The sequence below is a fragment of the Lissotriton vulgaris genome, chromosome 12, assembly GCF_964263255.1.
Source record: "Lissotriton vulgaris chromosome 12, aLisVul1.2, whole genome shotgun sequence".
In the NCBI taxonomy this organism is placed as follows: domain Eukaryota; kingdom Metazoa; phylum Chordata; class Amphibia; order Caudata; family Salamandridae; genus Lissotriton; species Lissotriton vulgaris.
The window spans coordinates 574,636,760-574,662,757 of record NC_141700.1 but is presented as its reverse complement, the minus strand read 5'-3'; the positions used below and the strand labels follow the sequence as shown (position 1 = coordinate 574,662,757).

The following is a 25,998-nucleotide window of genomic DNA, read 5'->3' as shown; positions in this document are numbered from 1 at the left end:
CCTAGAATATCATAAAATAGACGAAAGATAGAGCTCTGGTTTTATATAAACACACTCTCACTGTATTAATTCTTAGCTGTTCTCCCTCTACAAAACGATTTGTTCGTTTGTGTGATCGCTGAGCAAATTTATTCTACGATATCGCACTATGTCAGATTAAATGATGGATTAACTAAAGTAAAGTTATCATATTTTGTATACACTGTTTAAAGTAACTGAAAGAATTATTGTAGCCATTAAGAAGGTACTCAGAGAATTAGAATTGTTCTCTAACCACAGATTGATGTAAACTAATTTTGTAAGTGATTTACGAATGGAACAAGTGTTGCAGTTCTTTTATGCTTGCTAGATTTCATTTGCATTTGCCATACTTTGAGACAACATAATGGTTGATAATCATTAATTTATAATTAACAGTTTATAGACAAGGTGATTACAGGAAAACCTATTGATTAACTGTCAGATGTTCGAAAGTAACACAGTTCTGACTTTGCTATATACAGGCTCTGATGTTAATAGCGACCTGGAAACGTAATCGAAGTTTATGATCAAATAAGCGTTCTGATTTTGTATGTTTGCCTGTGTATTTTGCAGCTGTTGTCCCCACTGTCCAAGGGTTTATTTCACAAAGCCATTTCTGAGAGTGGAGCGGCTCTAATGCCTGGTGTTTTTTGTACCGATCAAGAAATGATAGCGGCCACAAAAAGGGTAAGTTATGGTATATGTCCTGCTGACATATTTATGGAGCCCCTGGAATCGTCAAATGCATCAAAGATAATGAATATGACTTGTTTTTTTATGTTTAAAAAGATTTTTTGAAAGAAAGAGAATTACAAAAGGAAGCCAAACGAATTATCATAAAATAAGTAACAACAGATATGAAAGGCAAAATTAACCAGAGTAAAACGCTGTTTACAATTTTACATTTTTGGAGGGCGGGAAGAGATAAGGAGTATAATATAATTCAGAAACTGAAGATAGAGTAATATTGCATACTAATACCAAATTAAGAAGATATTAACATATCAAAAAGCAGTATAATAATGAAAGAATATTATCTAGAGTAAAAAGGTAGAGAAACAACAATTCACGGAGGTTGAAAATGTTCAGAACTTTTAGAAGAAACATATTTTTTTGCAACCATGTTCAAATAGGTAATTAGTGGTAACCAATATAATTATCAACTAACAGTTGGATTATATGAGGAGGCAAAAGCAATAATCAGTCTATTATAGTAACATCCATTATTCTACCATGACTTGACTGAGAGTTTAACTGAACATTTCCAGTAAGAAGTAATTTGTTGAAAAGCTAAAGCTAACATAAGATCAAATAGGCCTTTCTTATGTGAGGGTAGGTGTAAAGAATCTGATAAACTACCTACAAAAATTATATTATTAGCCAGGGGTATGTGTATGGTAAAGATTTTGGATATGAGAGACCATACATCGCACCAAAAGGAGGCAACATTTGGACTGGAAAATAAAAGATGTAACAAATCAGCTGAAGGGGATTTACAGGACCAGCAAGAATCGTCTTTATTGTGTGAAAAAAACTTGGCTATTGATAGGGGAGTGAAATACAATCTATGATATAAAAATAACATAGATGGAGTAGTATAAGCAGATATAGAAACTGTTAATGATCTTGCCCAAATTTTTTTCCAGAATTCAATGTTCCATACACAACCCAAATCCGCTTCCCAAGCAAGCTCTAGTTTTGTTTAGAGCGAACAGGATCTGAAGTGGAAAGGGATTTATATATCGAGGAGGCCTTTGGAAAGAGTAGCAAAACTCTTAAAATAGGTTCAACTGTAGGAGGGGGAGCAGCAGAGGGGAGAGAGGTGAGAGAGTAAAAGACATCTAGAATTATTTCCATAAAGTTGAGATTTTTGCCAGAAAGAATGTGGACAATCAAGCATTTGTTAAGCGTGACTACTCACCCATAAGGGTCTCAGGGCGCTGTGGGTGGGGTGGGTGCATGTTCCAGTCCATCAAGGAGGAGGTCTGTTGAAGAGCCAGGTTTTGAGGTTTCAAGCGAAGATGGGAAGCGGTGTTGTCGGTCTGAGGTGGAGAGGAAGGGTGTTGCAGGATTTGGCCACGAGGAAGGAGAAGGAGCGGTCTCCCGATCTAGTTTTTCTGGATGATGGGAACCACGGCATAGGAGAGCTGGGCTGATCATAGGGTCCTTTGGGGTGTGTGGAATTGGAGTCGACTGTTCAGGTATGCTGGTCCGCTGTCGTGGAGGGTCTTGTGTGCGTGGGTGGGCATCTTGAAGGTGACTCTCATCTCGATGGGGAGCCAGTGGAGTGTGCACAGGTGCAGGGAGATGTGGCAGTGTCTAGGCAGGTTGAGGACCAGTCTTGCAGTGGCAGTCTGGATGTTCTGTAGCTTGCGGGTGAGGTTTTTGTTTATTCCGGCATACAGTGCGTTGCCGTAGTCGAGTCTGCTGGTAACCAGGGCATGAGTGACGGTCTTTCTGTGTTCGAGGGGGATCCATTTGGAGGTCTTACGTAGGAGGCGAAGGGTGTGGAAGCAGGAGGAAGAGACGAAGTTGATCTGGCGGTCTATTTTCAGCTCCGAGTCCAGGATGATTCCCAGGTTGCGTGCGTGGTCCGTGGGGGTGGGTGGGCTTCCGATGTCGGGGGCCACCAGTTGTCGTTGGATAGGGAGAGGATGAGTTGGGTGTTGTCCGCATATGACACAATGTTGAATCTGTAGGTTCTGACGATGGGGGCGAGCGGAACCATGTAGAGGTTGAAGAGGGTAGGGCTGAGGAGGACCCCTGGGGGATTCTGCAGGTGGTTGGTGTAGGGTCTGAGAGGAAAGGGGGAGTCTGTCCTGCTGCGTTCTGCCAGAGAGGAAGGAGCGGATCCAGTCGAGGGCCTTGTCCTGGATCCCTGCATCGTGGAGTCTGGATATTAGGGTGCTGTGAGAGACAGCGTTGGACGCCGCTGAGAGTACTGTTTCTCCTTTGTCCAGTAGGGTGTGGATGTTGTCTGTTGCGGCGAGGAGGGCGGTTTCTGTACTGTGTTTTTTTCTGAAGCTGGATTAGGACTTGAAACTGAGGAAAAGAAAAAGGGATCATACCGTCAAACATATCACAGACCTAAATGACACCTCAAAGTCTCCAAGACTTCCTATATCAAGGTCTATTTTTAATAGTAATAAGAGGATTATACAAAAGAAAAGATTGGAGGAAGGATTCTCAAGTTGAAATGAGTGGTTGACAATTAGGTCTTAATAAGGAACACGTGTGAAGAAATAGCAGAAGAGACATGATATTTGTCTTCGTAGTAAAGGAGAGAATCTCCTTAATAGAAAAAGGAGCAAGAAGAGATTGTTCTATTTTAACCCATAAAGGTGTGTAAGGTGTAATGTCTGTGAGAAGGCATCTGGATACTTGCTTCAGGGAAAAAGCCTTATGATAATGCTGAAAGTCAGGAAATGTTATTCTCCCATTGCCTTTGGATTTCTTGAGAAGCTTCAAAGAAATCCTAGGTATTTTACCGAGCCATAGGAATTTAGAGAGGAGGGAATTCAATCTTTTAAAATATATAAAAGGGATACAGATAGGTACCATAGAAAGAATATAAAGTCAAATAGGAGTGATCATCATCTTTGTAGAATCAAGACAACCCCACCAAGTAAGAAAAAGAGGATTCCAAGAGTTAAAAAGTTTAAAAATACGGTAAAGGGCTTCCTTCAGGTTGATTTAACTGACTTAAAAATGGAATTATTAAACCAAATGCCTAGGTATTTAATTTTAGAGTTATTCGAACGAAAACCAATCAAATCAAAATGGTGTTTAAGACAGAATTTGTTAATGGGCAAAATTCCTGTTTTATCAGGATTTATTTTATAGCCAGAAGGCTAAAATAAATCAGAAAATTCTTGCAATAGAGAGGGAATGGAAGTTTCAGGATTAGAAATGAAAAGCAAAATATCATCTGCATAGGCAGACAATTTTAAATGTGACTCTCCATAAATAAAACCAGAGATAGAAGAATTCTGATGAATATGAGACAAAAAAGGTTCAAGAGATAAAACAAATAAGAGAGGAGAAAGAGGACAACCCTAACAAACTCCCTGTTGTAAAGGACAAAATTGAGAAAGAAAGACCATTAACTAAAACAGAGGTAGTAGGGGATGAATAAAGCAGAGAAATAAGAAAAATACAGTTGGGGCCAAAACTATGTCAGTTTAGGGTTTTGAATAAGAAAGACCAATCGACTCTGTCAAAAGCCTTCCCTGTATCAAGAGATACTAGAGCCAGGGAATAAGAAAGAGTGGAGGCTTTATTCAGGACATTGAAAAACATTCCAGAATAATCAGAAGTTAATCTGCCTGTAACAAAGCCGCATTGTTCTGGACCGATTAAGATAGGCAAAAGGGGTTCAAGACATAAAGCAAGTCATTTAGCAAAAGTGTTATAATCTACGTTTACAAGGGATATAGGGCGATAATTCTTACAAAACTTTGGGTCACAACTTTCCTTATGAATCAAGCAAGTAGCTTCTAAAAAACATACCATCTGCCTTGCCAGTATTACAGAAATAATGAAAAAGATGTATTAGTTTAGGAAGTAATACATTTTAGAAGTGTAGATAAAACTACTGTAAATCCATCTGGCTCTGGATTTTTCTGTTTTTTTAAGTGAATTTAGAGATTTAGAAGTTATGTATATCGGAATATCTGACTCAAGAGCGTTAAAATCAAGATCTCCACAGATAGGAGGAGGAACCTGGGCAAGATAAGTATCAATCAAAGAGGCAGAAGCAGGGGATTCTGGTGTATCAAAAGTCACAAATTCATCTGAAATATCCTGTTCTTTAAAATTATGTTTACCCTCTGGAGTTTGAATGGAATCCTTTAACACACATTCTTTACGAGCTTTGAGGTAATTGGCCAAAAGCTTGCAGGCTTTATTCCGTCCATCAAAATTACGGGCACTGCGCTGCGAAGAATAGATGAAGCATTATCAGTGGTTAATTTGTTGAAATCCAATTTTACACAAACTTGTTCTTGTAAACTAGAGCCAGAGGAGTAAGAATAAAGTTGATGCTCCAATCGTTTAATATTAGTTAATAAGACATTATGCTGAGCACAAGATTTCTTCTTTTTCTTGGAAACAAAATGTATAATAAAACCGCGAGCAGAAGCCTTTTAATGTATCCCATATCAATGAAGGGGTGGAATTTGGATCACCATTCAAGAGAAAAAAATCTTCAGTATAAGAGTTAAATGAAGAAGAAAAGTTAGGTTCTTGTAAGAGAAATTGTTGCACCTCCACCTAGAGGACTTGGGTTGCGATTGAAGCAAATCGAAGTCTGCAATCACTGGGGTGTGATCGGAAATTACAAAAGGTTCAATTGTAGAGATGAACTTCTGGCATATGTGTTTAGGGAGAAAGATGTAATCTAATCATGTAAGGGAGCCATGAGGAGGAGAGACAAAGAAATACTCTGTTACATCTGGGTTACATAAACTTCAGGAATCTATAAGGTGTGTCTGAGAGATTATGTTGTGAAATTGCTTATGAGCATTATGAGGGATAAATTGAATGTGGGATTTGCGGTCTATAAATGGATCCACAATCTGGTTGTGATCGCCTCCTAAGACACAAAATTCATCCTTATGTTGAATACATTTTTTGTAATATTCTGCCTAAAGGAATAGTCTGGTTGAGTCAGACGATAAACATTAAGTACAGTCAAAGAAATATTGTTAATAAGTAACATAACTAATAACCATCTACCTTCCGAGTCTATGTCTTGAGAAACAACAGAACAATTTAACCTTTTATGAAATACAATAGTGACACCGTTCTTTTTATTGGAGGTAGGTGAAACAAGGACTAAACCACGGGTACTCATAGTACGGCCCAGCAAGCCTTCCTTGGCAGCCCGTGGACCTTGCAGACATCGTACCCGTGTTTAAAAAAAAATAATTAAAGAGTGTCTGTAAACACGTCGTGCGACTCTGAGAGACTCTGCTGCTCTGTGTGGGCCCGGCATTCCACTGATAGAGTGGAGCTGCAGGAGCGCTAAGAGGTGAAATACAACAAAGCCTCATTAACATGCAAATGGTCTTTAAACGACCTGTGAAGTGCTTGGTGCGGTTGTGTGTGTCCCCAGGAAGCTGTGTCAGCCCGGGCACACACACAGGCAGGGTGAGATGACAGAGGGTGACAGAGGGAGGGTGAGCAAGGGAGTGCAAGGGATGGAGGGAAAGGGAGGGAGACAGAGGGAGAGCATGGGAGGGAGAGCGAGGGAGAGTGAGGGAGGGAAAGGGAGGGAGGGAAAGGGAGGTAGAGTGAGGGAGGGAGGGAAAGGGAGGGAGAGCAAGGGAGGGAGAGGAAGGGAAAGGGAGGGAGATCGAGGGAGAGCGAGCAAGGGAGGGAAAGGGAGGGAGAGCGAGTGAGGGACGGAGGGAAAAGGATGGAGAGGGAGGGAAGGAAAGGGATTAAGACAGAGGGAGAGCAAGGGAGGGAGGTAAAGGGAGGGAGAGTGAGAGAGGGAGGGAAAGGGAGGGAGGGAAAGGGAGGGGGAGCAAGGGAAGGAGAGCGAGGGAGGGATAGCGATGGAGGTTAATGGAGGGAGAGAGAGGGAGAGCATGGAAGGGAAAGGGAGGGAGAGCAAGGGAGAGTGAGGGAAAGGGAGGGAGGGAGATGGAGGGAGAGGGAGGGAAGGGAGGGAGAGAGAGGGAGGGAGAGCTAGGGAGGGAAGGAGGTAAATAGACGGAGAGGGAGGGAGAGTGAGGGAGGGAGAGTGAGGGAGGGAAAGGGAGGCAGACAGAGGGAGAGCGAGGGAGGGAGGGAAAGGGAGGCAGACAGAGGGAGAGCGAGGGAGGGAGGGAAAGGGAGGCAGACAGACAGAGGGAAAGCAAGGGAGGGAGGGAAAGGGAGGCAGACAGAGGGAGAGCGAGGGAGGGAGGTGGAGGGAGACAGAGGGTGACAGACAGAGGGAGGGAGAAGGAAGGGAGGAGGGAGACAGAGGGTGACAGACAGAGGGAGGGTGACAGACAGAGGGAGGTAGGAGGGATAAAGAGGGTGACAGACAGTGGGAGGGAGGATGGTGACAGACAGAGGGAGGGAGGAGGGCAACAGAGGGAGGAGGGCGACAGAGGGAGGAGGGCGACAGAGTTAGGGCGACAGAGTGAGAGCGACAGAGTGAGAGCTACAGAGTGAGAGCAACAGAGGGAGGAGGGCGACAAAGGGAGGAGGGCGACAAAGGGAGGGCGACAGAGTAAGGGCGAGGGAAGGAGAGAGAGGAAGACAGAGTGAGGGAGAGGGAAGGAGAGAGCGGGAGACATTGAGGGAGAGTGAGGGAGAGGGAAGGAGAGAGGGGGAGATAGAGAGAGAGAGGGAGTGAGACAGAGTGAGTGAGACAGAGGGAGACAGGGAGAGAGAGGGGGAGAGGGACAGTGAGTGAGACAGATGGAGAGAGGGAGGGAGAAGGGAGAGAGAGATAGAGAAAGGGAGGGAGAGGGAGAGAGAAAGAGAGATGTGTTTATGTCGGGTCTGGTGGCTCAGTGGATGAAGGCGTCCCCTGCTGGGACCTGTGTTCAACCTCATGGTCACAGTTTTTTTTGTTGCTCTAGCCCTGCCCCCTACCCCACTGACCCTGCCCCCACCGGTGCGGCCCTCGGACACAAACCACACTGTAAATTTGGCCCCCGAGAGAAAGTTTGCGGGTACCCATGGACTAAACCAACCCAACTCTGTTTAAGCTTTAAAGCCTCTAATTCTGTCAAATGAGTCTCTTGTAATAAAACCAGATCTGGATTACAGGAGGCTAAATGAGAAAGTAGTTTCTGTCTTTTTATGGGATTAATAAATCTTTTCACATTCCAGGATACAACTCTGAATGTGGATCAACTGAACAATGTATAAAAAAACACGATCAACAGAAATAAACAAGAAAAGAGGGAATACTGAGAAGAGAAGGGAGAAAAGAAAAAATAGGGGAGGTAAAGGAGTTAAAGAGAAAAAAGGAGAGGGTGTTTGAGAAGACAGTACATGTCAACCATAATAAAGGATAAATGACTGCAAATAAAGGTAAAAAGAAGACTGACGACTGTAATACGTACCTACAGAGGAGAACAGGAAGAGGATACAAGGAGTAGCAACACGCCGGTGAAGACGACACGTCCAATCAGGGAGAACATACCACAATGGGGAATGGTAAAAAAAACTAGCAGGAAACGGATACACAAGAAATCTTCAAAAGATAGTCTGTATAAACATGTAGAAAAAGAGAAACATAAAGTCAACATATTATAAGTCAAATATTAAAGACAACCTGGAAAGAGACAACCTCCAAAGAGAAAAGATTAACATATTAAGCAGCAAAAATTAAGAACAACCTGCAAGGGGAGAATGAACAGAATACATTATCAGAGATCAAGCATAATCATCATAAGGAAGAAAAAAGTCAGGGTATAGAAGCCATGGAGCAAGGACCAGCAGTTTCCCTTGGCGTTGTGGAGAATGAATACATTTCCTCGGGTCTACCAGATCTTCAAAATTAGAGGTTCTGTTTTGAAAGGTAACTTACAGGCATGGATGAAACAGCCCATATCTTTCACCCGGAGTGCTTAGGGCAGAACGAAGATCAAGAAATTCCTTCCGACGTTTGGCTGGTGCTGAAGAGACGTCTTGTGAGATAAAAAGTTTATAGCCAGACCATAACAGTTGTTTTTTTAGTTTAGCTGCATTCAGAATTTGTAAAAGGTCTGTAAATTTGAGAAATAGAAGAATCATACCTCGTGACTTCAAAGGAGCACAAGCAGAGAATAAGCGAGGACCCAATCCATGAGCATGCTGGATACTTGAGTGTGTAGTTGCAGGAAGGTCAAGAAGCTTTGGAAGAAATATAGTGAAGAAGTTTACCAGATCATCTCCTTCCAAACCCTCCGGAAAGCCATATAAGTGAAGATTGTTATGCCCATTCCTGTTCTCAAGCTCTTCAGCAGATTTCTACAACAGGAGAACCTCCTTCTCTAAGGTAACGACTTTGGCAGAAATGTCCTGTACCTCTCCAACATGTTGTTCCACCACCGATATACGGGCTTCCATAGATGACCATTTAGTATCCAGATCTTGGAGACGCGACTTAGTTTCCTCAATAAATGGACGTAGAGCACAAATCTCTTCCAAAACTGTGTCCAAAGACATAGGAAAGGTGCACTTCAGTGGAGAAGGAGGATCCTGTTTGAGGCATTTATTCGCTGAAGATGGAGTTTTCAATTTGATAGAGGAGGTTGGCGAAGCCTCTGTTCACGTAGAATTAGACTGTGACATCATGCCAGTGCTGTGTAGAGAAGAACTAGAAATCGTATGAAGTGAATAAGCCCCGGAAGCATGAACTGTAGACTTCTTGCCAATAAAAAGCATCTTTTTACTCCTACCCATGTGTGAAAAGAGCAAAAGAAAAAATTGTAAGGGTAAAGGAGTTAAGGAGCAGCTAGAATATCAGTCTTGCTCTGAGAAACGATTCAGAAAAGGGGGTGGTGATAAACAGAGTGTCTGAATTAGGCAGACCACTCTTACCCAGTCCAAAGATCAGGGCTTGATCCATCACCGTTATTTATCTCACTGCACCATCCCAGCTCAGAACCTGGCTATATGCAAATCAGTCTGTACCTGGCCCAGTGCATCATGGGAACAGGGCAGACTAAACTACCAAGCCAATTCTTCACCAGAAAGGAGACAAGCTACCGGGGACCGGTTTCTGGCATTTCAGCCTTCTTCGGCCTGGCTTGCTTGAATCCTGATGGTGCAGTGAGAAAGGGACTCATGTCTGAGTATACCCTGCCACACCTATAGTGGCCAAAATCGATTCAGAAAAGGGGGTGGTGATGAACAGAGTGTCTGAATTAAGCAGACCACTCTTACCCAGTCCAAAGATCAGGGCTTGATCCATCACCGTTCTTTATCTCACTGCACCATCCCAGCTCAGAACCTGGCTATATGCAAATCAGTCTGTCCCTGGCCCAGTGCATCATGGGGACAGGGCAGACTAAACTTCCAAGCCAATTCTTCACCAGAAAGGAGACAAGCTACCGGGGACCGGTTTCTGGCATTTCAGCCTTCTTCGGCCTGGCTTGCTTGAATCCTGACGGTGCAGTGAGAAAGGGACTCATGTCTGAGTATACCCTGCCACACCTACTTGTCCTCACACAAGTGTATGTTTTACCACAGTTTGGCGGCCATATTTGAATGTGTTTAGTTCAAATGCAAATAATTATACATCCTGTTTACCACAATGATATACGAGTATCTCGTTATGAGAAATGTAAACATAATAAAGTAAATGGCATTACATTCTGGCTGTTACTAAATTCAATACTGAACAAAACAATTCATTCTAAGTAACCAGTGCTTCTATTGTGATTCAATACTGCCCAAGTGGGCAGTTATGCACTAAATTCCTGAGCGCGATATTATATCATATCACCATGAAATTGAGCCCCAGTGGGCTTGTTCTACAGTTGCCAAATTATGTCATTATCATAGTTCGTATTGAAACTGGTTACTTAGAATGAATTGTTTTGGCCGCCAAACTGTGGTAAAACATACACTCGTGTGAGGACAAGTAGTCCTACCTTTATGTTGGTTGATTACATTTTACTTTAAAACTTGTGATGGGAAAAACACTGTTACCCGTGACCAAGGTGCGGCTGCACCGAAACGCGTCGGGTGTTGTTTGGCGTTCTGTGTGGTAAATAAAACTTCACGCTGATGAATTTGGGCTCGAGCTAACTTCTTTTGAAGGTAAAAGTTGTTGTGTTGCAATATATATATATATATTGCTCTGAGAAAGGCTGCACAGCACCCCACAACAGTCACAAGACACACTTGCATCAAATCTGTAAAGTAAAGCGACCATTGCACCCCCACTGGATACAAATTAAGGGAGAAAGCTAAAGCCAACCCCTATATATGCTGAAGAAACAGGGATCATTAGACATGGAGAAAGTCACTTCAAAAGAATATCTTTGAGGAGAAAAACGCCATCGCAGTTTCAGGAAGAAAAAACAAAATGGCGGCTGTATGTGAGGAATAATAAATCTGAAGATTTCTCACAGCAGAGGAGGAGAAGAAGCTATACCAATATATTTATTCATTGAGTGGATATTCCGATGCATGAAGGTATCCTTTTCAGGCCAAAATGTTAGCTGGAACCACAAAAAACATTGTGGTAATACCCGCTGCAGCACAGAGCTCTGGACTAGGTGGCCATCTTGAAGTGTGCCGCGCCTCCGTCCCAATTTCCCTTGTTTTGAAAGGAATGTATTTTTTGTGATCTCTATACCCAAGGACACATTGCAGCCCTTATGTAAGTAGCAATATTTTGGTATTAAAGTACAATATCAATTAATTTCTATCCAAAAATGGGTACAATGATTTCCTTAAAGTTGATAACGGTGGCATAGAGCATACCTGCAATGTCTCAGGGCCTACAAAAAACATTAAATTTGTGGGGGTGATCATCCTCCCAACTTAGTACTCACAAAATTCAGCTATTTCCATACCAAATAAAAAGGATGTTAGAGTGAAGTACACTATTATGCAGAGTAAGGGATAGAACTGTGGTTTAAGAAGGAATAGAGAAATCATTTTGAGCGCATTAGGTAAAAAGTCATTCTGATTCTAGAGCACTCACCATTAACCGAATAAAAAGGCAATTTTTGAAACGTTTTCATTTTTTTCCTTTGAACCACCAGTAGGTGGCACCCACAGGCCTTACGTCTTACTGTGGAAGCATTCGTCCTGACTTTAAGGTATTTTGTTCCTTTATTCAGCCACTTTGAAGGTTTGTGACACTTGTAATAAGAGGTTGCTATCACGTTATTTTGCCACTGACAATTACTAGCTTTAACACTTCAGGCGGACATATGGTGTCTCCCAGAGCCCTGCATCCAACTCCTGATTCTTCTGGACACCTGGACCTAGTGACTGAGGGATGGTAGCCACTGGCTAGGTGAAATCAAAATCCTGTAATCCCTCTAAGAGGCGCTCAACTGTAACCGCTGGCTGTTTCACGACAGTGAATGCATGTTATCAGAAACTATAGGATCTGATCATCAAAAATCAATCACTGGCTTTGAAGACATTGGCTTCTCAAATTTGGGGATATAACTAATAACTGCAGGAAACAAGCTCTGAACACTGCTTCAAATTTAGCTGGATCCTTCAGTGACAACATTTAGGACCTATGTGTGGGACTTTTGATTGTAATTCCAACATAGATTCAGATGAACATGACCTGCTGTGCACTACGTTAAGATATAACATATAACTTGCATAGGAGCCTTGTCTCAAGGTTTTAGTACGTATGCTTAGTATTCCACTTTGGATGAAAAGCAAATTTGCTCCTCACTTTCATTTGCACATGTTATCGGTGTACATGCAGTGTCTAGTCTATTTCTATACCATACTGCTGTTCTTCGTCTGACCAAGGTTCATTCTAGTGCTGAAATGTGTTACAACATTGCTGAATTGGAAAATGTTTTTGCTGAACTCATTTTTGTGAGCGTTACCACTCTGCGCTACCCCCGCTAACCAGTGATAGAGTGATTGTTCGCTCCCCTAAAATAAGGGAAAATTGAACTACACCTGATTGGTACATTTAATTTATTTATAGGTTCCTAGTAAATGGTACTTCATGTACTCAGGACCTGTAAATTAAATGCTACTAGTAGAACTCATTGTGTCACCCACTGAAGAATTCCTCTCAAATGTCACCCACTGAAGAATTCCTCTCAAATGCTAGGTCAAAACTACCATTTTGACCTAGCAAACTAAACCTTTGGCAAGCCCAAACATTTTTTTAATACTTATTAGTCACCCCTCAGGTAGTACCTAAAGCCTCACAGGGAAGAGTGCAGGGTGTTTAAAAAGTGGGACATGTGTACTTTTACAAATTCAGGCAGTGAGAACTTCTAAAGTTATTTTTCACTGCTGTAAGGCTATTGCTCCACATTTTATGAGGGCCAACTTTATTGGGCCCTGTTAGAAATGGGGGTCTTTAGTTGGCAAGAGTTTGCACCTTTGTCCAAGTAGGTACCCTTCTTCCTAGTCAGGTTACGGGGGATACACTTCTAAAAAAAAACCCTGCTCACCCCCTTTGTAGCTTGGCACGAGCAGATAGGCTTGTATCAGAGGCACAAAGCGTTTGTGAACACAGACAATAATACAGTGAAAATACTACAAATGGACACCACATCAGTTTAGAAAAATAAGCAATCATTATCTAAACCAGATAAGGCCAAAACGATAAAAATCTAAAAGGAAGAAACTGTTCTGCTGAAAGCAAACTGCAGATGCAACACTTTCACACAAAATACCTTGGATGCGTCAAAACCACAAGCAAAAAGGGACACAGGGAAGGAGATGCGTTGGTTCCTTACACACAGGGAAGGTGATGCATCAGTTCCTTGCTCCGGGGGAGGTGATTCGTCAGTTCCTTACTGCTGTTCAGGGAAGGTGATGCGTTGGTTCCTTACCGGAGAGGAGGTGATGCATTTGTTTCTTACTGCGTGGGGAGGTCCAGTCCTTTCTCTGCCCAAGACAGAAGCAACCACTGCAAGCCTACCCCAACAGCACACAGCACACCGGCGGTACTCCTCCAGCTTTCCCGGTTCTTCTTCCTGGCAGGTTCCTTAGTTTGGCAGTAATCTAAAAATCCTGCAGCACACATAGAAAGAAGGAACTGCCTTTATGGATTATTTTCGTGAAGTAAAGTGTCCCTTCCTGCACAAAAACAATCCTTTGTAACATGGTGCAAGGGTGCCTGCATTGGCACTAGGCACCAAATTGTGTTCCGGCATTGGCTGAAAGGACAGAAATCTTGAAATATGGTGCATTCCTGTCCTTTTGATTTGGTGTAGGACAGTGCGGCAAAAAGACTTACAGCGCTGCCCTATGCCAAATCTTTGCAAATTAGCTCTTAATTTTAATGAGGTAATATTCATCATTTAGAAATGAGAGGATTACTTGTGAGCAAACCTAGGCTTTCTTCAACTACATGGTTCTGAGTTTGGGGTTTTCCTTCACAGTTTGTTGATTTTACATCGTTGAGCACATCTTTCTATTCCATTTGATATTTTAGATCATAGCAATGCAGTAGCAGTGTAACTTAGACATATTCCTGTTAATCATAAATGATGTCTCCTTGTTTCTGTAAACACCTACAGGTGATTGCTAATTCGACTGGCTGTGACTCACCTGATTCGGCTGTGATTGTAAGCTGCATGAGGAAGAAAACTGAGGAGGAGATCCTAAAGAGTACGGTAGGTGGCTGGTCAGTGGGAAGCTTTAGTAGGACAGGGCAGAATCTACTTGCGGGCCCCAGTTGCCTTTCAGCGCTAAGCAAGCTATGCCTCCCTTCCCCCCCCCATATCTTAATGCAGTTCCACAGAATGAAGGGGGAGGAGATATCTACCACTAGTATCTACTGGGCAAAAATAAAAAAGCACATTTTGTTTTAAAGAGTTTGGATCAACCTGCCGGTCGTGTCAGAATTTGCATGTTTACTCTACTATATAAGGGAAACAAATTCCCTTAAAACTTTAATCAAAACATAAGTTTGGCAAGCATTTCCTATATTGGAGGACACAAGTACTTTGAATGCTGTAGCAAAATGGGGGTGAGGGGTCTTCCTTATCCGTAACCTGGATTCAAAAACATCTCAAAAGAAATGTTAATGCTTAGCAAAGTCAAATATAATTCAGGTAAAAGCAGCCAGTAATCATGGTGGACTCCTTTATGATATAACTGCTGTTTTGGGGAAAATTAAATAATATTTGGGAGCCTATTGATTTTAGGGTAATAAAGAATGACAACAGTGATGGGAGCTGTCGTTTTGTGCTGCCCCTGGTAGCGTTTTATAAAAGGTGGATAACGAAAGGAGCAGGGCACACGTCTGAAATGTGCAGACAGCTTTAACCGGCCCTATCCATTCTCTTAACTTTTACATGGAGATTTTACCTTCTAAAAGCTCCATGTAAATGTCCAGCTCAAGAACCAATAATTACGGGGACACTCAGTCCTGGAATTATTGATTTACTTGGTAATTCCTCATTTCTTTGTATTCCTACGGGGTCCAACTCACAATGTGTCAGACAGTTACCAGTACCCCCAGTATCAGTAACTCTGGGGATGAAGAAAATCTGGCCCATTTACTAGGCCAGTTATAATGAGGGCCTTTGTCCCTTTTGACCAGAGGAGATTGACTGCATTATACAAATTGGATCAAGTAATCCAGCAGCACACAACAATCCAAGGGACTAGCTGTGTATCTCTATATAGAGATAACTCTAATCACTAGTATATGCAGTAGACCTTTGTACTATCTGCCATTCCTATGAGAATATTGGAGTATATCCATTCGTATCTCTTCCCTATGTATATAGAGATAACTCTAATCACTAGTATATGCAGTAGACCTTTGTACTATCTGCCATTCCTATGTGACTCTTAAAGTATATCCATTCATATCCCTTCCCTATGTACATTGAGATAACTCTAATCACTAGTATATGCAGTAGACCTTTGTACTATCTGCCATTCCTATGTGACTCTTAGAGTATATCCATTCGTATCCCTTCCCTATGTACATTGAGATAACTCTAATCACTAGTATATGCAGTAGACCTTTGTACTATCTGCCATACCTATGTGACTCTTAGAGTATATCCATTCGTATCCCTTCCTTGAGTGCTCCTCTTTGTGGGACTATAACTTGTACATTTGCAATTTTTTTCTGTTTGTATCTTTTATGCAACACACGTAATTCTGAGTCCTTATGTATCGCAACTGGTTCTTATGTAAAGCGCTCTGACACCTTTGGGTAATGTTCGCACTATATAAAATCGCATTAAATAAAAAATAAAAATGTTGGTCCTTTAACAGTGTAACTGTCTGGAAATTAAACAGTCTTTAACAAAAACAACCTTTTTCGAGCATTGATGATTTTAAATGCAAAAAGTTTAACAGTACTCAATTATTTTAAGTAGTGCTACTACTGTGTAACCATTAAGGTCGGCAAAGCTCTCATTATCTTACTCACACTTGGTACCAGTGGTAACAGTACAGCCAATAGTACCTTACAAATACTAGCGATCCCCATCACTGTGAGCACTGCTAGTGCAAGGTTTTGTAATTCAGTCACCACAATACCCCAATACCAATGTGCAAGCCTTAGGAAGTCACTGAAAACTCTGTGGGTGGATTGCTAGGATGGTGAAGATCCTGGGCCTCATTTATGAGAAATGACGCATGGCTGCGTGAAAGCAGCGATGTGTCACTTCTCAGTGCGCACTCCTTGCGACATTCCTGATGCGTCATATTTAATGTATGATGCATCATGTCGCAAAGCTTTCAAAGACCGACTAGACAACAACGCCCACAACAGCAAGGAACTATTCAACATCGTCAAAGAATTCACCAACCCCTCAGCCAACTCCAATGATATCACCCCCTCTCAAGCCCTCTGCGAATCCCTAGCCTCGTTCTTCCACAACAAAATCGCAGACATCCACAACAGCTTAGACAACCAACTCGGAGACCATCCCACCCAACCTTCTGCCGTACCTTCACCCCCCTTGAACATCCTTAATAACTGGAACCCAATCTCCACTGAGGACACCATCCATCTGATGAACTCCATCCACTCAGGATCCCCCACAGACCCATGCCCTCACCACATCTTCAACAAAGCAGACTCCATCATAGCACCACACCTCCGAGACGTCATCAATTGCTCCCTCAACTCCGCCACCTTCCCGGAAAGCTGGAAACACGCCGAACTCAGCGCCCTTCTGAAAAAACCCACAGCGGACCCCACCGAACTCAAAAACTACCGCCCCATCTCGCTCCTTCCATTCCCGGCCAAAGTCATCGAGAAAGCCGTCAACAACCAGCTCGCCGCCTTCCTCGAAAGCAACAAATCCCTCGACTCCTCACAGTCCGGCTTCCGAGCCAAACACAGCACGGAGACCACCCTCATCGCAGCAACAGACGACATTCGAACTCTACTGGACAGTGGAGACACAGTCGCCCTCATCCTCCTTGACCTCTCCGCAGCCTTCGACACAGTCTGCCATAGCACCCTTCTACAGCGCCTCAAAAACATCGGAATCCAAGGAAAAGCACTGGAATGGATCACTTCGTTCCTCACCGGAAGAACCCAGAGAGTACGCCTCCCACCATTCAAGTCTGAGGCCACTGAAGTCATCTGCGGCGTACCCCAAGGCTCCTCACTTAGTCCCACCCTCTTCAACGTATACATGAGCCCCCTCGCGACCATCGCACGCCAACACAACCTCAACATCATCTCCTACGCGGATGACACCCAACTGATCCTATCACTCACCAAAGACCCCAACACCGCCAAAACCCAAAACCAACCTACATGAAGGAATGAAAAAAGTAGCCGAGTGGATGAAGCACAGCCGTCTGAAACTGAACTCAGACAAAACAGAAGTCCTTATCTTAGGTACCTCCCCATCCGCTTGGGATGACTCTTGGTGGCCAGAGGCCCTTGGAAAAGCACCCATCCCGACGGACCACGCACGGAACCTAGGCGTCATCCTGGACTCCTCACTCTCTATGAACAGACAAGTCAACGCCGTTTCATCTTCATGCTTCAACATTCTCCGCATGCTCAAAAAAACATTTTGCTGGATCCCCACCAAAACCAGAAAAACTGTCACCCATGCACTGGTTACAAGTCGCCTGGACTACGGAAACGCCCTATACGCCGGTATCACCGCAAAACTCCAGAAAAAACTCCAACGCATCCATAACGCATCAGCCAGTCTCATACTAGACATCCCGCGTAAAGACCACATCTCTAGCCACCTGAAAAACCTCCACTGGCTCCCCGTCAATAAGAGGATTACTTTCCGCCTCCTAACCCACGCTCACAAAGCACTCTACGAACTTGGACCCGAATGCCTCAACACACGACTTTCCTTCTACACCCCCTCTCGCCAGCTACGATCTTCCAACCAAGCCCTTGCTATCATTCCTCGCATCAATAAAACCACCATGGGAGGTAGATCCTTCTCCTACCTCGCAGCTAAAACCTGGAACTCACTCCCCACTCACCTTCGTCTCACTCAGAACCACCTAGCATTCAGAAAGCAACTTAAAACTTGGATATTTGACAAGTAATTCCCCTCCATTCTTTAAGCGCCTTGAGACCCTCCGGGTATGTAGCGCGCTATACAAATCTCCTGACTTGACAAGGAGTTACAGATACGTCAGTATTTCTGACGTATCTGTAAGCGCAAAAGTGACGCATTGCTGGAGTGTGTCACAAAAGTGACGCAACTCCAGCAATGCGTCCTTTCACATGGGGCAAGCCCCATGTGAAAGGGGCAGTGTCAGTCTTACGCCTGCTGTGAGGCAGGCGCAACACTTTGACGCAAAGGCGTCCTAAAAGAGACGCAGTGAAATCTCATAGATTTCACTGCGTCACTTCTACGACCCTTCCTTACGTCAATACGCCCCCCTCGCATACATTATACCGGCGCAGGTATAATGTGGCGCAGGGGTTTACACAGTGACTCATCTGCCTAGATGCGTCACTTTGTAAATATGGTGCAACAAGGCGCATTTTGTACGCCACTGGTGCGTCACAAAAAGTGATGCACCGGCGGCGTAAAAGTGACGTACAGCCTCATAAATGAGGCCCCCTGTCTCTTCCAGTTCAGCACAGGCCCACATACCATCTTGAGAGTTCCACGCTGCACTTTTGGTAAAAACTGTAATGTCGGCTGGCTCATTATGTCATGGTGGTTTATGTGACATTTACTGTTCTTTCGAGAAGCAAACCCCAAAATACAGGTTTGTTTCTGAGAAGCAACAACAAATGCAATGATGGAAACCCAGTTCTCCTCCAGTGCGTGTGGGTCATTGTGCAATTTATTGTTGAGTCAGTCTATCATTTGATAACAGTACTTTTCAACAAAACATGGAGAAAGAAAAATGGAGGACCACTCGTGCCGCGGGGACACAAGGGCATCACGTTCACTCCTCCTTGTTCATTTCTGATTTCCTTACTTCCATAACCCATCTGAGTAGAAGACAGTAATGCTCAGACTTAGACTTTTTTCATGCAATACAGTGCAGCACACAATTTTGCTGTGGTCCTTTCTGCAAGTGTGCAAGGGGCAAAACACAGTGCATGGCCATATTTACAAAAAATGCCCTGTGCTGCTGTCATCCCCTGTGCTGGCGCACGAACAGGTTTCCTTGCATGATGCACATCCTCTCCACATGGTTCAGAGGCGAGTGTGCCATGTCAAGTATTGGATTTTATTCTTCCAGTAAAAAACCTTATGCCTAGCCTACCTCTGACAGATCTCAAGAATCGGATGCGTGCTGTGCACTGCTACACATATGAAAAACCTTGGTTTTCTGAATAACACAATCACATTTCCTCTTGTTTATGCCTGCTTCCTGGCATTTATGTCTTTTACAAAATGTTGGTCTGGCTAGCTTAGTAGATTGGGCTTTGTGTCAATATCTATGGTTATGTGCGCCAATCGACACCAGTAATGCCTCCATGATGCAAAGTGACAAAAGAGAGAAAACACCAATACAAAGTACAAAGCCATTTTGAGATGGCAAACTGTCCAAATTTGCGTGGGTGGAAATCAAAATTGATCTAGGAAACTATCTCTGATTGGCAGTGTTGCTCTGCTGAACTGCCAAAGAATGCAAGTATCAACTCCAACAACTCGAGCATGCATTTTTGGCTGCAGGCTCCACAAGTTTCCTGGAGGCTAGTTCTAAGACTGATGCCCTGCTGAACTACTTCTGATCTACTCTGCTGCTTCTGAAATTGCCTATTTGGAAGTCTCTAAAGAAACACAGGAGTCCTGAGCCCTCAAATGTCCCCTCTATTTCTGACAGAGACCATAGTAGTGTCGCTCAAAAAATTGGCATCTACAAGTACAGCTAAGCTGAGTAGTGACTTTGGTGAGCACACACCCTCCCTGTACCAACAACTATATTGTTGCATGGTTATTTTTATTGGCGCTATTTCAATATTTCCAATTTTCCAGGTACATTTTAAACTTCACTTCAATTGGCATAATGAGTGTATGGGCTCATCAGGTGTCTAAAAGTGTCTGATTGCCAGAAGAAACATCCCAAAGTTATACTTTGATGAGTGATGGCCTGTCTTTAACAATAATAAAGTGGGTTTTAAACTTGTTTTATTATTGCTTAATCTTTCATGTATTGGAGGGTACTGGAAGGGCGGGTGGGGCGATGCTCCTCTGCCATAGGGGATGAGCTGCCACTGGTTAGTATATAAAATTCAGCTACTCATCGCTAGCCTTTTGCAACAAAAGCAAAAGATAGCCGCAGTTCAAAATGGAAAGAAAACTATGAATCATCATTTCTTTCCTCGGCAAATGACAGAGGCATGCAAATACATTTTTTAACGACCCTTCATCATGCACATTTAAAAAAGGAGAAGTCACCCCCCCCCCCCAAACCTAAGGCCTAATTATGAGTTTGGAGGTCCATGGACTGCCAAACTCACTGTGGCGCAGCATTGGTGGTTCAGCCACCGCCGCACCGGCATCCCAAGTGCCCTATTACAACTTGGGCAGTAGTACCGCCATTGAACCACCATAATCAAAGATCCCTGCCAGTCGCGTGGAGGTCTTGAGACCGCTGCGGTCCTGCCAAGCATGTAATGAGTTTCCTCTCTGCCATGGTTTTCAAGGCAGTTCCTACTCCATGAAAACCGGGGCAGAGAGGAAGCAAAGGGCCAATGGGTGCATACAGGGGAGCACATGTTGTTCCCCCCTGTGTGCATTCACCCCAGCCCTTACACTCATGGAATGCAATAGTTCATGTTGTTTAGGTACTTTGACTTTCCCCTTGTGGGGCCTATTTCATAGGCGTCCCTGTGGCACTGCCAAGGATCCCACCCGCCAGTGACTATAAAAGGTGTAATCTGGCGGGCGGTGGGCACACAGGTTTGGTAGTTTGGAAGCTGGGTGCCAGCGTGGCGGTCCTGCTCCCACTCGGTCAAACTCATAATCGTGACCTTAGTCTTTTCAGAAACTAATATGTGCCTGATTTGCATTCCTGCAAGGTACCCAGGAAGAAACATTTGTACTGTAAGTGCTCAAATCACAGAAAGATCTCTATGGTGTGTAAGTAGTTCTAATTAACTTGGCTGCTAGGCGTTTTCCCCCCCCCTGTGCTGGAAATTGCCATTTTGCTGGTGTCATGACGAGCTCAGCTCGTCATCAGCACAGCTCAACTGTGCATCATGACGAGCTGAGCTCGTCATGAGCATCGAAAGGGTTAAAATGGTAATAACTAGCCAAATTGTGGAGACCTCTGTCTTCGCTACTCACAGCTTTTCTGTGCGAAGATCTTCTCCCCGTGTGCAGAGAGCTCCGCAGATATAGGGATACAAGTAGGGACATGTAAGATTAAATTCATGAATGTCATGTTTTTATATTAATACAAAAACAGCATAATTATGAATTACATTTGATAAATAGTAATTACATAATAAAATGCAAGTGGGAGTGTTTCGAAAAAACGAACATTATTGCTTCTCAAATGACTTTATTATGATCAAAGTATTACATTATTTATTACACATTTAATTTGCTGTGTTCTTGTGCTGTAACATTTTATTTTGTTAATTCTAGGTTAAATCTAATTATTTTAAATGAATTTACATTTTAATGTTACTTTAAATAATAATTATAGGCACAAATAAATGCTATACTTTCCATAGCAAGAGCTCCACGTTGGTGGTGGAAATCACGGCTTCTCTGTGAAAAGTTACTAGTTGTAAACTTTACAAGTGTAAATTCTGTCTTAGATGACTCCACCCTCTGAACTGAGTGGGTGGAGACATATAAGTCTGCACTTAGGTCTGAAGCCACACTCGGAAATGGTGCATTGCAAAAAAGTGTAGATTTACAACCGTTTGCAAGAGTAAATTTAGATATGAGTACATTTATGACCATAAATTTACTTTTGTGAATAGAGTCCGTAGTGCCCTGAAGGAACGAAGTCATATAAAATTTCAGCAGAAACTCACTTTCAGTGATTCTGTGGTATGCACTGTTTGGAATACACCGCACAACACATTGAACATCTCTCACCTGAAATTGCTTTCTAATCCAACCCAAGATGTTACAAAGCAATCACCAGTGCTTAATTTGAGCAGGTGCTTTCAGGTGCTCAGCACCGGCACTTCTTTCACAGGGCCGGGACCACAATTTCTGACCCTGCGAGTGGTGGTCCCAATATTAATTGTTCAAAATTCAAAATAAAAAGAATTACATACATAGCATGTTGACTGGCTGGTAAATGTTCATAGACAGGCCAGCATATGCCTGTCCAGGCAGGCAGGATTGTGTATCACCACTTTAGTGATGATGTCATCACACCGATCACAAATCCAAGAAGTCATCGACAAACTATGGGGGTCATTAGGATCGCGGACGGACTTGTGTCCGTCCGCGACCCCAGAGTAGGAGGGAACGTCCGCATGGGCTGCAGCGTTCCCTCTGTGCAGATTAGGATGTGACCGCCAGGGTGGGGGTCACATCCTCTATCTTTAACATTGCGGCGGGTGCAGCTTCAAGCTGCACCCGCCGCAATGGTAAAAATGCATGCACAGCATTTGCGTGCACAAAGCGGCAGGCACCGCGCGGTGTCTGCTGCTTTGTTCACGCAAATGCTGGGGGGTACCATAGGTACCCCCCATGTGCACCCCCCACCACCCTTTCACCCAGGGGGCCCGCAACGGGCCCCCGAAGTGAAGGTCCGTATGCTTTTCCACAGTGGAAAAGCCGCCGTGGAAAAGCATAGAAGTGCAGACATCCTAATATGCCTGGCGGTGTCTGATAGACACCGTCAGACATGTTAGAGCTTTTCCGCCGCGGTCGGAAGGCGACTGCGGCGGAAAAGCTGCGGACGGAATTCCAGACCCACCAGCCATCCTAATTTGGCGGTGGGTCTGTGGAGGCTCCGCAGCGGCTTTCCCGCATCCTCAGGGCCGGCGGTGGCTTCCGCCGGCCCGGAGGATGCGGGAAAACCGCAATCATAATAAGCCCCATAGTCTTGCATTCTATTCCCCAAGTCTTCTGCACCCTGCCACTGCCTGAGCCTAAGCCTCCCATTGGATAATTGTAGCTGGGGGCTGGCTCATGACAGAGTTGAGGCAAGGAAGCTGCAAGAGTGAATTTGGAACTTGGGAGTGAGGGCTCTTGAGGAAGAATAAACAAAAGTAAGTCTGGACCTTCCACTTGCTGCATAGCCAGAGTAGCATATCCTGCAGCCCTGCATTGCTGATATCCTCAATGTGCTCAATGCGGCTGTGGCCCAACACAACTTTTGTGCTCCATGGCGTCATCTGTAGAATCCGTGCACTGCACCCCAGTATGGTAATTGCTGAGCATGCGTGAGTCCAGTAGGCACCACAGCCATACTTACCGGCATTGGCAGCATTACGGCTGGGGACAATGCCTGTGCTGTAGCAGGCAAGGTCACAGCAAGCTGAGCAGTGGATGTCGATGCCATCACCATCCCTGGACCTACTAATTACAGGCAGCACTAGCAGCGACATCACTTGCTGTGGATGTGCTCGAGCAGCTACCTGTTCTGCAAATAACCCAGTTACACTGCACTGATTAATATACGCAAAAAAGCATTTTCATTTGGTGTAGATTTTGTTTTTGTACTTGGTGTAGGTAAGAAAGTAAAACACTTGACATCTTCCTCTTCTTTAGGAAAGACAACAGGAAAACACAGAGTTCAAAATAGCAGGGTCACATACACGCTGATGACAGGGGTCACAGGCAGCAGCAGTGTTATAGATGAGAGACAGAGAGAGCAGGAGTAAAGAGGAGAAAGAAACAAGAGGAGAGAGATAAGACAGAGCTAATTAAAAGAAAAGGAGATCAAATCAGATACAAAGAGAAAGCAGCCATGATGTGAAGAAGAGAGCATTAAGAAGAGAGAAGATAAAATGAAAGGATGTAGGGGACAGGACAGAGGAAAAAAAGCAGACAAATAATAAAACGGAGTGGTAGGTAATAACGGGGTAAACCCTTAATACTCACCGACCTGGGTCACAGTGTAATTACAAAAAAGTGGTCGGCTGCATAACATTTCAAAGCACAATTTCCACAATGAATGCTTAAAGTGGTACACAAGACTGAAGGAATTTATACGACAGAATTTTAATTCAGCTGTCTGCAATATTATCACTTAAATTGACATATATCAGATTTATCATTTCATCAAATGCAACGTAATCACCTCCATAGTACATAAAGTAATCACTTGATCTAGTGCTCCGTGAGTGTCAAAGAAAAGAGTTTAAACACGTAGGGTAGGGTGTGATTGGAATAGGTAAAGGGAAAAAGAAAAGGAATTGTGTCCTGTGAACAATTCTACATCAATCTGAGAACATTTCCAGTCTTATATAGATCACAAGGTTCCCTGAGTAAACATTACACGGAAGCCATCTATGGCTAATTGAATTTTTGTGTGTATGTTGAAGAAGATACTGTCGACGTTTCGACCAATGCGGGATTCATTCTTGCTGGGACACAGATGGTGTGACTGATCTACACCCTTCATTATACTACATCGTGACTGGCCACGTGCTGAATTTCCCTCTCCGAGGAGAACTTCAAAATCAACTGACCGACAATAGTCCTCAACTTGTCTGGGACTCCACACAAACCTAACGCTCGCTTTTGTAGAAGACCATAAAATCAACCTAACGGCGTGATTTTCCAACCGAGGTGGGACATCACTAACGCCACAACATATGTGCTCATATCCCCTTTAGTCCTGATGAAGACCCTATACTGAGGAACAAACTGCCCTTACCACAGGGGTCGAAACGTCGACAGTATCTTCTTCAACATACACACAAAAATTCAATTAGCCATAGATGGCTTCCGTGTAATGTTTACTCAGGGAACCTTGTGATCTATATAAGACTGGAAATGTTCTCAGATTGATGTAGAATTGTTCACAGGACACAATTCCTTTTCTTTGTCCCTTTACCTATTCCAATCACACCCTACCCTACGTGTTTAAACTCTTTTCTTTGACACTCACGGAGCACTAGATCAAGTGACTACTTTATGTACTATGGAGGTGATTACGTTGCATTTGATGAAATGATAAATAGGATATATGTCAATTTAAGTGATAATATTGCAGACAGCTGAATTAAAATTCTGTCGTATAAATTCCTTCAGTCTTGTGTACCACATTAATCATTCATTGTGGAAATTGTGCTTTGAAATGTTATGCAGCCGACCACTTTTTTGTAAATAATAAAACGGAGGCACAGCTAATCACTGCTAGAAGAGTGATAGTAAAGAGCCAAGATCGAGGGGAGAGAGAGCACAGCTTGGATAACAGTGAAGAGGAAAAAGGGCAGAGCTAGAATGAATATACCAGGTGTGACAAAGATGATAGAAAACAATTAGAGAGGTGAAGACCTAGGGGACAGATAACAGATCAAGGTTAGAAGATAGAGACTGAGGAAGTGAGAGTGTTGAAAGTGGAGCTCACTGTAGGAAGAAGTGAGTTGTGGCCTCCTTGGCAAAATGTTCAGCACCTGCACTTCTTTTTTTTACAAATTAAGCACTGGCAAGCACATGCTGCTTAAATAATACAAGCTGACAAGTTACAAATACTCCTTCCTTGCTTTCATTGTTATGGCTGCTGGGTGCCAAAAAGGGCTAGGCTCCTGTAGGAAAGTAGGGTCTGCTATCCTATGGTCACCCCAATTTTTGCTTTTTGCTTCACTGGTTTTCGACTTACTGAGGCTGTGGGCCTGCTAATCAGACCCCCAGCCTGCTGTTCTCTCTCTAAATTTATAATACATGTGCTATAGGTACATACCACAATTGGAAATGGACTCCTTGTCAGCCCCTGTACCATGCACTATAGGTGCTCAGGGCATAGGTG

At 43.5% G+C, this 25,998-nt stretch overlaps 1 protein-coding gene across 2 annotated transcripts in view; it reads left to right on the top strand.

The window, feature by feature from the left end:
- LOC147677777 (fatty acyl-CoA hydrolase precursor, medium chain-like) overlaps nt 1-25,998 on the top strand; it is a 239,784-nt gene that overhangs the window by 114,129 nt on the left and 99,657 nt on the right. For both annotated transcript variants that reach the window (XM_086945434.1, XM_086945435.1), the window contains exons 7-8: nt 595-708; nt 14,202-14,297. In XM_086945434.1, the coding sequence (XP_086801560.1) occupies nt 595-708; nt 14,202-14,297 (210 nt within the window). The remainder of the gene's footprint in view (nt 1-594; nt 709-14,201; nt 14,298-25,998) is intronic.